General features: G+C 51.7%; 2 protein-coding genes across 2 annotated transcripts in view; both read right to left on the bottom strand.

The window, feature by feature from the left end:
- The window catches only part of NAA60 (N(alpha)-acetyltransferase 60, NatF catalytic subunit), a 49419-nt gene extending 38665 nt beyond the window's left edge, over positions 1–10754 (bottom strand). The window contains exon 1 of the mRNA XM_021088115.1: positions 10645–10754. The gene's annotated coding sequence lies outside the window, so the exon portion shown is untranslated. The remainder of the gene's footprint in view (positions 1–10644) is intronic.
- On the bottom strand, positions 3753–13058 carry ZNF174 (zinc finger protein 174). Its single transcript, XM_003481062.3, has 3 exons — positions 11858–13058; positions 10645–10867; positions 3753–6408 (listed from the first exon to the last, which is right to left on the bottom strand). The coding sequence occupies exons 1-3, from the start codon at positions 12263–12265 to the stop codon at positions 5807–5809; spliced, it is 1233 nt and encodes a 410-aa protein (XP_003481110.1). The 5' UTR covers positions 12266–13058; the 3' UTR covers positions 3753–5806.

Consider the following 15597-nt stretch of genomic DNA (forward strand, 5'->3'; position numbering starts at 1 on the left):
GAAGGGAATTCGGACACACGCTATGGCGTGGGCAACCGTGGGAACGCGGTGCCAAGAGAAACAAGCCATCACCAAATGACATACTGTGTGATCCCCTTCTGTGCGGTGCTCGGAGGAGGGGACATCAGAGCGACAGGAAGCAGGACGGGTGGAGGATGGTGGGGGCTAGAGGAGGCGGGTGCAAGCTGGGATTCAGGGGGACGGGGCTTTGGTGTGGGGGGGCTGGATGGCAGTGGTGGCTGCACGACACTGTGCAGGTACGTAGGGCCACGGATGTGTACGCTTCACAACAGTTAAGATGGTAAAATGTTACTTTACCACAGGGAAGACGTTTGAAAGCCAGTTAAGTAAGGAGCAGAATGACAGGCCAGGGGAGAACGGGGGCTGGGGGCCTCAGCTCTGGGGCGCCCTCCCTCCAGGACGCCAGCTTTACTCCCAGGCAGCCACGTGGAGAAATCCTTCTCCCTCTGCAGGACGTTCTAGCCGAGACCACAGTGTGAGCCATCATCGAATCCAGGTAAGCATGACCTCTCCGCCCTCAAATACCTGTGGCCGCTTTGCTCAATCCAGGCACAAGGATTTGTGTGTGTGTGTGTGTGTGTGTGTGTGTGTGTGTGTGTGTGTGTGTTTTAATGGCTGCACCCATGGCATACGCAAGTTCCTGGGCCAGGGATTGAATCTGAGCTTCAGCTTTGTCCTATCCCACAGCTGCAGCAATGCCAGATCCCTTCACCCACTGCCCCAGGCTGGGGACCAAACCCATGCATCCAGTGACTCGAGCCTCTGCAGCTGGATCCTTAACCCACAGCACCACAGTGGGAACTCCCAGATCTGAGGAGGTGACAGAAGGAGATCTCAAGATGCTGTATTACTTGACACATAATTCATTTCCTTTTTACATGACACTTTCCAGAAAGGAAAATACTTCCATGTATGCATGTTCACTTCACCAATCGTGTGAGGTCAGCAGAGCAGGTCTCCCCCTTCCCAGGGGAGGGGACAGGCTCAGAGAATTTAAATGGCACATCCAGGTCCCAGGGCTGGACAAGGACACGGCTGGGAGCAGTGCCCTCCCTGTGTCTTAGCCTGGCACCGAGTCCTCTCTGGTTTGTTTTTGGAGGTGCCTCAGACCCGACGATGCCCCAGTCACCCTCAGGACCACAGTAGGTTCCTGGCTTCCTCTAGTTGGCTCTGCCCTTATCTGGTCCCAGACAAGTTTCTGGAGCCAAGAACGACATTTTGCCTCCCACTTCTGTCTCACCGGTAATGCAGGGATTGGGACCACATGAGTCACTTTTGTATGCTGGAGGGTGACAGACCGTGTTTTAAAGAGATGGTCTGTGATTGTGTGCACGTGCACTGCGACAGAACGGGAGAAACATGTGCACGTCATTTATCTGATAAGGACTTAATTCCAGAATATAGAAAGAACTCTTACAACGCTACCATAAAGAGACAAAAATCCTCATTTTAAAAGGGCAGAGGTTTTGCATGGCCGTTTCTCCAAAGAAGATACCCAAATGGCCCAGTAAACACATGAAAAGATGCTCAACATCATTTGTCATCAGGAAAGTACGAATCAAAACCACTGACACCACTTCATTTCCACTTGCATGGCTACAATCAGAAAGACAGCTAATACCAAGTGTTGACAAGGATGTGGAGAAGCTGGGACCCTCCCACACGGCTGGTGGGAATGGAAAACAGTCTGGCGGCTCTGCAAATGGTTAAACGCAGTTACCACATGACCCGGCAATTCCACTCCTAAGTACACAACCAAGAGAAATGAGAACATAGTTCACAGCAAAACTTACAATACAAATGTTGACAGAAGCATTATTCATAATAGCCAACAAGTGGAAACAACACAAATGTCCATTACTGATGAATGGATGGACAAAACACAGTCTATTATTATTCACGGTGAAATATTATTCAGCTGTTAAAAGCATAAAGTACTGGAGTGCCCTGGTGGCACAATGGGTTAAGGATCTGGCATTGTCACTGCAGCGGCTCAGGTTGCTGCTGCGGCATGGGTTGAGTACCTGGCCCAGGAACTTCTCCATGCCACAGGCACAGCCAAAAGAAAAGGAAAAAGAAGCATAAAGTACTGACACGCGGTAGGTACCACATGGATGGACCTTGAAGACACTGTGCTGAGTGTCAGGAGGAGGGGGCAGAGGGCTGCAGGGATGGAGAGTGACGGCTAATGAGGCAGGGTTTCTTTTTAGGCTGTCGAAAATTATCTACAATTAGATAATGGTGATGGTGGTACAACTCTGTGAATTTACTACAACTATTATACTGTATACTTTATTTATGTTATTGTTTTTTAGGACTGCACCCGTGCCATATGGAGGTCCCCAGGCTAGAGGTCCACTGGGAGCTGCACCTGCCAGCCTACACCACAGCTCATAGCAACGCCGGATCCTTAACCCACTGAACGAGGCCAGGGATCGAACCCACATTGTCATGGATACCGGTCGGGTTCGTAACCTGCTGAGTCTCAGTGGGAACTCCCACTGGGTATACTTTATTTATTTATTTATTTATTTTAAATTTTTTTGTCTTTTGTCTTTTTTGTTGTTGTTGTTGTTGCTATTTCTTGGGCCGCTCCCGCGGCATATGGAGGTTCCCAGGCTAGGGGTTGAATCCGAGCTGTAGCCACCGGCCTACGCCAGAGCCACAGCAACGCGGGATCCGAGCCACGTCTGCAACCTACACCACAGCTCAGGGCAACACCGGATCGTTAACCCACTGAGCAAGGGCAGGGACCGAACCCGCAACCTCATGGTTCCTAGTCGGATTGGTTAACCACTGCGCCACGACGGGAACTCCCCACAGTGTATACTTTAAATAGATACATTTTATATGTGAAATATATCTTTTTTTTTTTTTCTTTTTAGGGCTACACCAGCAGCATATGGAGGTTCCCAGGCTAGGTGTTGAATCAGAGCTGTAGCTGCCAGACTACGCCACAGCCACAGCAATGCCAGATCTGAGCCATGTCTGTGACCTACACCATAGCTCACCGCAAGGCCAGATCCTTAAGCCACTGAGCAAGGCCAGGGATCGAACCCACAACCTCATGGTTCCTAGTCGGATTCATTTCCACTGCACCATGATGGGAACTCCTCCAAATATGTTTTTTTTTTTTTTTTTTTTTGTCTTTTTGCTATTTCTTTGGGGCCGCTCCCACGGCATATGGAGGTTCCCAGGCTAGGGGTCGAATCAGAGCTGTAGCCACTAGCCCACACCAGAGCCACAGCAACGCGGGATCCGAGCCGCGTCTGCAATCTACACCACAGCTCACGGCAACGCCGGATCGTTAACCCACTGAGCAAGGGCAGGGACCGAACCTGCAACCTCATGGTTCCTAGTTGGAGTCATTAACCACTGCGCCACGACGGGAACTCCTGAAATATATCTTAATAAAGCTATAAAAATAGGATTTTTGTCTTAGAAACATCTGGGGGTAATCTCAGCTCTCTGTATTGGGTGGCATTGGGGAGGTGCATATTTTGTGGGGAGGGATAATGGTTTTGGGGGATGGGTTCTGCAAGGGCTTATCTGCTGTATGGAAGCTGCCCTTCAGAGGAATCTGCACACTCCAGATCCCTGACATGGGCGCTGCATCTTCCCCTCTCTCCGCCTCTTGGGGGGGGGGCCCGGGGGCCAAATAACCAGAGTAGGGATCATGCCCCCACCCATGGGTGAGTGCAGGGCCACCCCAGAATAGAAAGGGACACAGACTGCTCCATGCTAAGGGCTGCACGCAGAAGCAGAAAGATGATTTTCCGCTGTGGGGTAGCTGAGTGCACGTCAGCAGGTCTGTTTTGTGCTCAGACTCTCTTGGTGGAACCACGCTGGGCGAGGGGGGACAGGGGACCCTGCATCTGAAGAAGGGAGTACAGCCCTGCAGATGTGGCTGAGGGCCTGGGGGCCTCGACCAGGGCTTCAGACCCTCACGGGCACCCCTCACCCAGAGCCGAGCCTGATCTGCCAGCGCAAAGCTGGGCTGGGAGAGGCGAGGCAGAGCACAGGCTAGAACACCCTTAGGGACTGAGTGATGTTCCAAGCTGGGGTTTTGTCACATGTGTTCAAGGTCCACGGGTGAACCCGTGCCTGAAGCCGTGAAGATTCGGCATTATTAATTTCATCAGCAGCAGAGAGAAGACACATGCACACAGGTTCTTCGAAACATACCAAGTCAACAAAGCTCTTCTTTAAGGGAGGGTTCCTGTCCCAATTCTAAGAAAAGTGGACCTCTCTGCTCCTTTGCTTTTAGGAGACACCTTCTTTGACTCACCAGATTGGTTCAACAGACGGGTGTGCTCAGCGAAACCCGAGGAGGCTCTCAGAGCTGGCAACTCTTGCGGGATGGAAGGGCAAGGGGGCAGCGGGTGCGAAGACCCGGGGTGAGGCTGCCCCCGGGTGCCCTGTCCCTCCCCCCTCAGGAGGAGGAACCTGAGATTCCCAGCCGGGGGCACAGACGGTCATAGCTAGAGCTGAGGTGGCCGGCAGTGGCCCGAGGACACTGAGGCTTTAGGGAAGACACTGCCTGCCCGTTTTCGGCCTGAGGGACGGCACCATCTACCCAGAGTCTTCTCCAAGCAGGGCCAGCAGCTGGCCTGCCCGGGCTGACAGGAACCACATCCTGATCAGATCATAATTTCCATTTTGAGAGACTCGGGGGGAGGGGGCTGTGGAGACCGGCTGATGGCTCAGGCCTAGTTCCAGGAGTTTAACATGTCAGATAAATGAACTGTCATTTCTGTAAACGTCATTGAGGTGTAACTTATGTATCATCAGATTAACGACTGTTTCGACGATTTTTACTGCAGGTACGGAGAGAATTCACTTCTACAACATCTGCATCACCCTCATCATCGGTATTTTTCTTAACATTTATTTTTATTGTTTTAATTTCAATTTTCGGCCAACCTGTGGCGTGTGGCTGTTCGGGGCCAGGGGTCAAACCCGGGCTGCCACGGCATCCCAAGCCACTTCAGTGACAACACCAGGTCCTTAACCCGCTGCACCACCAGGGAACTCCCATTTTGTTATTCTTAAAGCTATCGTGAGAAAGGAGAGCGGCGAGGATTCCCTGTGCCACCTCCTCGGCAGCCTTGCTTCTTGTAGCTTTTTCCTCTCACTATGGGTGGTGTGGCGGCAGCTGGGATTCTCTTTTCTCAAATCAAAGGTGCTTTGATCGGAAAAGATCCCTCAATGAGAGCGTGTGTGTTGATATATTTGGGTAAAAGCGCTCGTGCTTGGAGACCTCCGCACGGAAAGGTGCCCAGACTCCCACTTCATGCATCCTTTGCAATCAACAGCCAGGAACTCAAGGGAAAACAGTAGGGCATTTACGATCCAATGAACTTCTGCCTTGAAATTCTCGCGATCACTCGTCTTTATTAAAGGAGTGGGTGCGTGACAGAGACGGTCTGCTGGGACAGCAAGTGCATTACTCTGTGTGGAATTTACCCGTGAGCACACGGAGAGGATAAATGAAGCAGCCGAGGCAGGCGAGACCTGCAGGATCGGCCCCGAGGCTCCCTCAGTCCCGGCTCCCTGGGGCCTCCGACCCAGAGCCCAGACCTGCCAGCTCTTCCCCCACCGCTGAACAGGTCAGTGTCCCCGTCAGCCCGCCTCCGGGCTGCTCACCAGCCTGGCGTGCCCCATGGCCCGTGGGGACCTCTGGCTTTCCTTCTGGGTCGGGTTGGCAGTCTCTGTGATGTTCATGCAAGCGAGGGGAGGACAAACGCAAGGACCTTCCTTGTGAGCCGAGCGGGAAGCCCTGCTCTCAGTCACCGTGGTGGAGCCTGTGATGCTGGTGGAGGTTTGAGCTCTGGCGGAAGCTTTTCCCACACTGGCCGCACTGGTAGGGCTTCTCCCCGGTGTGGATCCTCTGGTGCAGCTTCAGGGTAGACTGCCGCCCGAAGCAGTTGCCACACTCCACGCAGGTGTAGGGCCTCTCCCCTGTGTGCACTCGCTTGTGCCTCTTCAGCTCGGAGTTCCACGTGAAGCTTTTCCCACAGTCATCGCATTTGTAAGGTTTCTTGGCCGAGTGGGCCGGCTGGTGACCAAGGCGCTGCAAACGGCTGCTCAGGCTTCTTCGGCTCCCCTTGCTTTTCTTCAGCTCTCGCAGTGGGTGGCTTTTCAGAGGGCTGCTGATGAAGTCCAGCTCCCGGCAATGTCTCTGGTAGTGAGCAAATGGCTTTGGAGCATTCGAGGGGCTGACCTGCCTCCGTGACAACCGGAGCTCACTCACAGTCGCCCCTCTGGGTTCAGGACTCTGCAGGCCATTCCCTTTGGGTCTGCCTGCTGACAGGGTGCATGGCTTTGCTCCTTTAGCCCCCTCCTGCTGTGGATTTTCCTTGTTGTCACTTTTCATTCTGGGGGCCTCTATAATTAGAAAGAATTATGTTTCATTTCTGGGCTTCGAAGAAAGAACCTCAGCAAAAGTGCTACAAAATACGCACAGAGTGTGGTTTTCCACTTGGCAGCTTGCATTAGACTCATGTGGGGCACAGGGCAATCGATCAGGCTGCCTGCTCCCCCAAGGCTGCTGCGTCGGAATCTCTGCAGGGTGGGACCTGGAAGTCTGCAGTTAACAGGGGGGACCTGGGGGGATTCCGATTTATACTAACGTTAGGAACCAAGGTCTCCAACCCTCCGTCCTTCCTACTTTTAGGGAAAGGTTTAGGGGATGAGAAATGGGAAAAAGCAAACCCATCAGAACCGAGTATTGTCCAAGGGAATGAAAAGAGGAAGAGAGGTGAAATTTCAGCATGGAAACACACCCTCACTTACATGCATGAGGAATGACCACCCGCGTCTCTTCCAATGATCTAAGTCCAGCACGAGTGGTGTTTTCTTTCATTATGAAGTTGACAGACAGCAGGTGCGACTGGAAACCGGGACATGGGCCAGATAGGTACTCTAGTTACAGCAACTTCAAAATTCTGACCAGCAGAATTAAGGATTAAGATACAAATCAATGGGAGCGGCCTGTGGACAAGTTGGAGGATCTAGAGCAGCGTGACCCAACAGCACTCCTACCACATGGAAAATCTGCGTGTGTGCACACACGTGTGCTATTCAATGTGGCAGCCACATGGGGCTACTAGTACTTGAAATGTGGCTAGTGTGACCAAGAAACTGAATTTTTAATTTTCTTTGATTTTAATTAATTAATTTATTTTTTTTTATTTTTATTTTTTATTTTTTTTTTGTCTTTTTGCTATTTCTTGGGCCGCTCTCGCGGCATATGGAGGTTCCCAGGCTAGGGGTCAAATCGGAGCTGTAGCCACCGGCCTACGCCAGAGCCACAGCAACGCGGGATCCGAGCCGCGTCTGCAACCTACACCACAGCTCACGGCAACGCCGGATCGTTAACCCACTGAGCAAGGGCAGGGACCGAACCCGCAACCTCATGGTTCCTAGTCGGATTCGTTAACCACTGCGCCACGACGGGAACTCCTTTTTTTTTTTTTTTTTTTTTTAATTAATTAATTTAAATTCAGATTTTTTTTTTTCTTTTTAGGGCTGTATCTGAGGCATATGGAAGTTCCTAGGCTAGGGCTCGAATCAGAGCTATAGCTGCTGGCCTACACCACAGCCACACAGGATTTAAGCCGCATCTGTGACCTACACCACAGCTCCTGGCTGAGTGGGGCCAGGGATCGAACCCATGTCCTCATGGATACTAGATGGGTTTGTAACCTGCTGAGCCACAATGGGAACTCCCTTCAATTCAGATTTTAAAAGAAGCCCCCACAAATATGGTCAATTGTTTTTCAGCAAGGTTGTCAAGATAATTCAATGGGAGGAAGAGTAGTCCTTTCAATAAGTGGTGCTGGGACAAATGGATTTCTACATCTCAAAGAATGAAGTTGGGAGTTCTCTTGTGGTTAAGGGCCTGGCATTGTCACTGCAGCAGCTTGGGTTGCTGCAGTGGTACAGGTTCAGTCCCTGGGCTGGGAACTTTCACATTGCACAGGTACAGGCAGAAGTAAAAAAAAGAATGAACTGAACCCCGCCCTCACATATATACTCAAAGTGGATCGAAGACCTGACTCTAAGAGCTAAACCTACCTCTCTTTGAACAGAATAAAGGTGTAAATCTTTGTGACTTTGGGTTAGCCAAGTGTATTTCAGATATGTCACCAAAAGCACAGGCAAAGAAAAGATAAATTGGGAGTTCCTGTTGTGGCGCAGTGGTTAACGAATCCGACTGGGAACCACGAGGTTGCAGGTACGATCCCTGGCCTTGCTCAGTGGATTAAGGATCTGGCATTGCCGTGAGCTGTGGTGTAGGTCACAGATGTGGCTCGGATTCCACATTGCTGTGGCTGTGGTGTAGGCTGGTGGCTACAGCTCCGATTAGAGCCCTAGCCTGGGAACCTCCATGTGCCGCAGGAGCGGCCTAAGAAACGGGAAAAAGACAAAAAAAAAAAAAAAAAAAAAAAAGATAAATTGGACCTCTTCGAAATCCAAAACATCTGTGCCTCAAAGGATACTGTCAAGAAAGTGAAAAGACAACTCACAGAATGGGAGAAAATATTTGCAACTTATGTCTAAGGGTCTATTACCCAGATCACACAGAGAACTCATGACAATAAAAAGACTAACCCAATTTAAAAATGAGCAAAGGATTTGAATAGACACTTCTCCAAAGAAGATACACGATTGGCCAACAGGCTCATGAAGAGATGCTCAACACCCTTAGTCGTTAGGGACATAACTCAAAAATCTCCACGAGATAACACTTCATGCCTAATAGGGTGGATGGAATCAATCAAAAAGCCCAACAGTCACAAGTATCAACAACGAGGCAGAGAAACTGGAATCCTCTGAGAGTGCGGGCTGTACATTGGCACAGCCACGGCGGAAAAGTCCGACCTCAAAAGGTCAAATGTGGAGACACCCTAAGACCCAACCAGTCCGCTCCGGGGGACACGCCTGGGAGAAATGAACACGGGCAACCACAGGAAAGCCTGTACACAAATGTCCAGGGCAGCATATTCGCAACAGCCAGAGCGGGAAATAACCCAGGCGTCCATCCACCGATCGAGGTGTGGACGGTGGAGCATCACAGCCAAGACGGGAATGAGGCACCCACGCAGCTTCCACGTGGAAGACCCTTGAAAACATGACGCCCCGTGGAAGACGCCGGACACGAAAGAGCACCTGCTGTGTGATGCTGGACAATGAACTGTCCAAGAGGCAGATCCAGAGGCAGAAAGCAGACAGGGGTCGGCGGAGGCTAGAGAGTGACTGCTAACGGGTATGCATTTCTTTCTGAGGTCGGGAACAGGTTCAGAAAGGAGACTGCGGTGATGGCTGCACGCGTGTGTGACTGTATTAAAACCACTGAACAGGACGTTTTAAAGGCGGGAATTATGTAGCATGTGAAGTGTACCTCGACAAAGCGACTCTAAATTGCCATACGTGGCTAGTGGCAGCTGTAGCGGATGACGCAGCTCTGTGGACAGGCACTTTGAGGAATGAGAAGCATGAGACTCTACCCTCTCGCATCGAAGGGAAGGGGGTCAAGACGGCACACACACCAGCTGCCTCTGCCGAGGGCCTGCATGTGGTCCACTTTTGTCAGGATCACGAAGGCTGCAGTTTCTGGGGCAGGACTGCCACCAGGTCCAGCGTGATTTCCTGCGGGACGCCCAAGGTTTTCCCCACGCGTGAGTTTTGAGAACAATGAAATCAAAGTGTTTCACTGACGGTAGCAAATCTTAAGGAATCAGGGCTCTAGCCTCGTTGTAACCCTCTTCTCTAACCTGTTGACCACATCCTGTACTCAAATCACCAAGGATGGCCAAAGTGCCACGGTCTCTCAGTCTTAGAGATCACAGGACTGTGTGGAGCAGAGCCAGCAGTTCTACTGGCACTGGACCCGAGTCATATAAGGAAATAAGCACAAGGGTTTAATTTCTTTCTTTTTTCTTTTTGTCTTTTTAGGGCCGCGCCTGCATAGCATATGGAGGTTCCCAGGCTAGGGGTTGAATCGGAGCTATAGCTGCCAGCCTATACCATAGCCACAGCCACGCCAGATCCCTGACCCACTGAGTGAGGCCAGGGATTGAACCTGTGTCCTCATGGATGGTAGTCAGATTCACTTCCGCGAGCCACCATGGGAACTCCAACACAAGGGTTTAAGGTACACCATGTGACAGAACGTCAGAGGAGGAGGAGGGAGAAAATACTATGGAGGAGGACTTTTTTCTAAAGAGCAGAACCTTGTTTAGGCCCCGTCGAAACATAAGCCCATGAGTGACGACACTCAGCCACAGGTTGAAAGGAGTTCATCAGTGGTCATGCCTGGATTTGTCTTCACTATAAGAAGCTCTGAGTGGAACAGAAAAGCAGGCACTAAAATAATCCTAGTGTGCACTGGATTGTCACAAAGTCAATAAGAGAAAATGATAAAAGCATACTTCTTCTTACAGTATTATCACCATTCCAATTAGTGAAATTTGTTCCAGAATAAAGATCTACTATGACACACAATTTTTTTTTTTTAAAAAAAAGCCCAATACCTGGTCTATGGATTTTCAGAACCATGAGATGCTTTGATGGAGATAAAAGGCTGGGAGAGGAAGAGAAGAAGCATAGAGTGTTTACCTGTCCCAGCCAGTTTGGGGGCTGGTTCTTGGAGGAGCGGGGATTTTTCCCGAGGATGGGGGCTCCGCTGATCCTGAGACCCTTCCTGGGAAGTCTCCTCCAGAGGGCTCTCCCTGGGATGTCTCCTAGGAGTCTGGGGTTGAAAGTCTGGCAGTTCCTGTTCTCCAAGCTGGGATCCAGTTTTCTCCAAGAGCACCTTCTGGCCCTCCATGCAAACAGCCACCTAAGAACAAGGCCCATGCATTAGCGCACAGCCTGAGGACTGACTGAGGGCAGTTTGACCTCTTGCTGCTCCTGTAGTGACTGCTTTACCCCAGGAATTTCTGACCGTTGCCTAGGGGTCAGCCTTGATAGAGCCTGCTGAAATCCTCGAAGGAAGCACAGGGAAGGACACGGAGAACAATGAAAAGGAGGCTGCTTCAAAAGAGCCAATACTTCCTGAGTAGATGCTCCTAAAGCCTGGGCCTTTCTCAAGGCCTGGGGCCAAAGTCATGAGAGAGCAGACACAAATAGCAAGGTCAGCCATGCCACCCAGCCAGCAGAGTCCACGCTATGCCCACCCACCCTCCCGCTTCTGCTGGAAATAGGTCCTGTCAGATGAGGAGGTGGCAGGATGGGGGTGACTAAAAACCACCCTTGTCTAATCCATTGTTCTGCCCACGCTCTCCTGGCAAGGAGATCTAAGCAGCAGTAGGGCTCTAAGGATTGCCCTACCCATTCCCTAACTGCTTCCATTCTCCCAAGCACATGAGTGTCTGCTTCCTCCCTAAGCCCCTCTGACTTGGAGGTGGGGCTTGGAAAGAACCCTGTCCAATTGAGCTGTAGCTTCCTGATCCAAAGGCCATGTGCGAGACACTTCGCTGGGACAAGGTCTAATAAAGTTCCCCCCAAATCAAATTCCTACCCAACGGGATGACCCTGTTTGCTAAGAATCCTGATTGTAGGAATCCTTCAAGAGGAAATGGGGGAGGGGGGAATCTGTCTGCAAAGATTTAAGAACCCTACTTGATCCTATACTTTCTCACTGGAGTGCCTGTGGCTGAGGTTTCTGAAAACCTACTGCATCTCCCCGGGAGGCAGTGGGAATGGGGAAGGTCCCAAAAGAGACCAGAAGCAACATCTGAAATTCTGGACTCTGTCTAGGGAGGGATCCAAAGATTAAACACCATCCAGATGAAAAAGAAATCCTGGGGCCACTAGAGGCCCTCCTTACCCACTGCTTTGGTCCCTTGGCTGCTCTGTGAAAATCTTCCACCAGGGTCACAATCTCCTTGCTGCTCACTGGACATCGACGCCTGGCTCGAGCCTGGATCTCGGGGGGCAGGATGTTCAAAAACTGCTCCACCACCAGTAGCTCCAAAATCTGCTCCTTGGTGTGCACCTCGGGCTGCAACCACTGACGGCAGAGCTGCCGGAGCCGCGAGAGTGCCTCTTGGGGTCCAGACGCCTCTTGATAACAAAACCGTCTAAAATTCTGGCGGGAGAGCTCGGGATCGGGCCAGTCTTTTTGCTGGGCGGGCTCTCGCTTCTCTTCGAGCTTTCCTATTATATGTCTCTCTTGCTTGGAGGAAGCCTGAATGTGGCACTGCGAGTTCAAAGTGATCTCCATCTTAGCCGCCATTGTGGGGCTCAGGAGACAGCTTCTCTCTCCTCGTAAACAGCTCAAGCCTTCGGGATCATTGCCCTGAATGCTAGAAGGATGCTAGAAACGAAGCTCCTCTGAGAATGTTAGGGAGGGTAGCAGGCAGCACCTTCTCATTCGCCAGCCTTGACCCCAGACTCCTGAAGACGACACAGTCCTTGGTAGAGGAAAGAGTTTGTTCTTCTGCCAGTTTCTTCGCCTTCCTTACGAAGGAGAAAAGTCACAATATCCTAAAAGGAAACTGGGGAAAACATGCTTTTATTTCAGTAACAAGCACACGAGGTCTCAGAGGAAACGCGCAACCTGAAGTGACAGGCTGGCAGGAATCCCTCGGAAAAGTTCAAGTTGTCATCCAGGTACCCTGCACCAGCTCCCCCGCATCCTCCATACGCCGACCTCGAGCATCTCGCCAGGCGCTACAGGGTGAGCCCAGGCTGGCCACGGCGCACACCGGGGGATGGAAGTTAGAGGAAGTCTTCTGCTGGCGAGCAGCGTACACCGAGGCGCGGCAGCTCCTCGTCCCTGAGGCTCCGAGGCCCCGCTGCTCCGGCCTTCGAGGGCGCCCTGCTCCGGCTCCGCGCCCCAGCTGGCCCCGGGCTTGGCGAATCTGCAGCACTTCTGCGCGCGGCTCAGCTACGTGGCCGGGTGCGAGCCTGGGGTGGCGCCTGTGACAGCAACGTCTGAAAAGGCCTCATACCGCACACCCACCTGCTACCGACTCACCTCTCCTGGGACGCGAGACCCCTAGCCAGAGCTGGGGGCGGGGCCGAAGCCGTTCGTCGCGGACTCTCCCACTGGCTGCCGAGGAATTACGCCACGGGAGGGCCCGCCTCCCCCGCAGAGGGATTGGCTCCTTGAGAGCGTTCTCTTTCGCCCACTGGCTGTTGGGTTTGTCGATGCAGGCGAGAACTGCGTCCAGCCGTCGCAGTACGCTCCGGGAGTTGTAGTCCGCTAGCACCACTTGTGAGCAAGCGCAGTGGGCAGACTGAAGCCGGGGCTGGGTGTGCTGATTTCCGGCCAAGCGACGAGTTTGGGCAGTCGCTAGTGTGTGTGGTGACGGCTCTGCTTCCCGGAGGCTTAGGGTTCGCCGCTCGCTGTCGTCTCAGAGGCAGTTGGGCCAGGGCCAGGCGCCCCTCGCATCCTCGGACTTTCTTAGGCCTGGGCCCCTCGGACCCCCCGAGCGAGCCAGAGCTAAAACGACCCCTTTACCCGAGCCCGGACTCCCTCCGACCTGAGACCTCCGGCTTGCTGCAGCGGGACCCTACGGACTCGCCTTCCTAGTCCACTTGAGCCACAGTACCTAACCTTAGCACCGAAGGCGCTAGGAAGACTCCCGGCCGACTTGAATCAGCCCGATTCCCCATCCCCATCCTGCTTTCTGCTGAGTTTGGGTTGTCGCCAGAGAAGAGCATCTCTGAGAGAGGAGCATTCTGAAATTAGCTATGATTGGAATATTAGGAGTCTAGAAGCGTGCAGGCTCAGCCTTCTGTATGATTATAGCATTTGTCAAACTATTCTCTATCCAGAGGTGCGGCATGTATGCAAATGTATAAGGCAAGGAGTCCAGGTCCCAGTCCTGGCCTAGCTGCTGAGGAACTGTGCTTTAGAATGCTTAACAGTACCGCCTTTGCTTTCTCTAACTTTAGACCCTCCCCGCTGCATTGAAATGTGAGGAGAATATAGGTGAGGGCAGGTTCAAGTTCCTTGGAAGAAAAGCAACCTGAATCCAAGTTTTTAAAAGTAATTTTTTTTTTTGGCTGTACCAGTGGCCAGGGATCCAACACCTCCCGGCACCACCCCATCCCCACCCCACCCCGCTGTTGCGACCTGGGCCAAAGCTGCTGCACCACAAGGGAACTTCCTAAAATTAATTCTTTTACTCCTCTAAACAGGTGCAGGCCTTTGTTGGAGGAGTGGAATGGAGAGTGGGACAAAACTGCTGAAAGCTGCGGTTGCACATTCTCCCAATTTAGCAATTTTCAGGAAATTTGGGACTTTTCTCACCCTACCTGTATGTAACATCCCAAAGAATTTTGACAGGCCAGGCTAGGTCAGTAGCCCCCTCCTGGAGTTAGGGGAAGGGCACTGTAATGAAGAGCCCCACCAGAGACAATGAAAGAAGATGCTACTGTCAGTAGTGGGTAAGAAATGCTGGAAAATAAAAAATATAATAATAATAATAAAATAAAGCAAACCAAACGATCACTCACCATCCACACACTGTCTGTGGGGATGGTGGTGGGAGGGTGGGTGTGATGGGGATGAGCAGGTTAATACTTAAGAAAAGGTGGCAATTGGGAGGGTGAGTCCAGGGTTCTGAGGGCAGGGAAGGCAAGGACAAGACCCAGGTCCATGCAGAACATGAGAAGGAAGAGCTGGACTATCCTTTAAGGAGTGGTTTGGGGAATTTGTCCAGAGAAACTGGCTAGAGGGAAAACTATGGTTTTTTGATATTTTTAGTGAATGGAAAGGGTAGAAATAAACAGGAAGAACCAGGGTGAAGGATTGCGGGATGGTTTTACGTGGTCTTTCATTCAGCCTCGCTGCACAGCTGGGCCTCTTTCCACCATGACTCTGTGCACCTGTAACATGCTCATGTATCTGCTTCCAGAAAGACCACTTTTCACTGGCATCTGGGAGAACCGCCTCCCAGTGATAAGAGATGGAATCTGACCAGCTGGATTGAAGTGGCAACCAGTGAACCAGTTCGCTGAGGCAAAGCATGGCTGCAATAGGAGTCCCCAGGCACACCAATCCCCAAGCAAGGACTCCATGCAGGGACAGAACCAGCTCCGCACAGCAATGGCCTTGAGCGCAAAGCTTTCCACCAGCGCTTCTGGAAGTTTTGCTACCAGGAGGCACCGGTTGCCATGGAGCTCTTAGCGAACTCTGGGAACTCTGGTGTTAGGGGCTGAGGCCAAAGACACACTCAAAAGAGTAAATCCTGGAGCTGCTGGTTTTGGAGCAGCTTCTGACCATCTTGCCAGAAAAGATCCAGAGGTGTGCGAGGATGCCGTGGCTCTGGCTGAGGATGTACAGAGAGTACCTGAGCAACAGGCAAGAAAAGGAAGTCAGAACCTCATGGTCTCAGTCAGAAAGTTGGTGTGAGGGACACAGGAACCCAGTCACTGGAGAGGCACTTAGCTGAGAAATGCCAGAAGCCCTCTGCTGCCCAGAAAGCATTATCTATCTTGCTGCAGTCCTGTGCCTTTGGTCTTTAGGAAGACTTTCTTATTTGCTGACATAACCTAGACATTCATATATAGTCAGCGAATGTTTAGAGTCACTAATTAAAATGGTAAAAAAATGTT

The sequence above is a fragment of the Sus scrofa genome, chromosome 3 (genome assembly GCF_000003025.6).
Source record: "Sus scrofa isolate TJ Tabasco breed Duroc chromosome 3, Sscrofa11.1, whole genome shotgun sequence".
Classification (NCBI taxonomy): Eukaryota; Metazoa; Chordata; class Mammalia; order Artiodactyla; family Suidae; genus Sus; species Sus scrofa.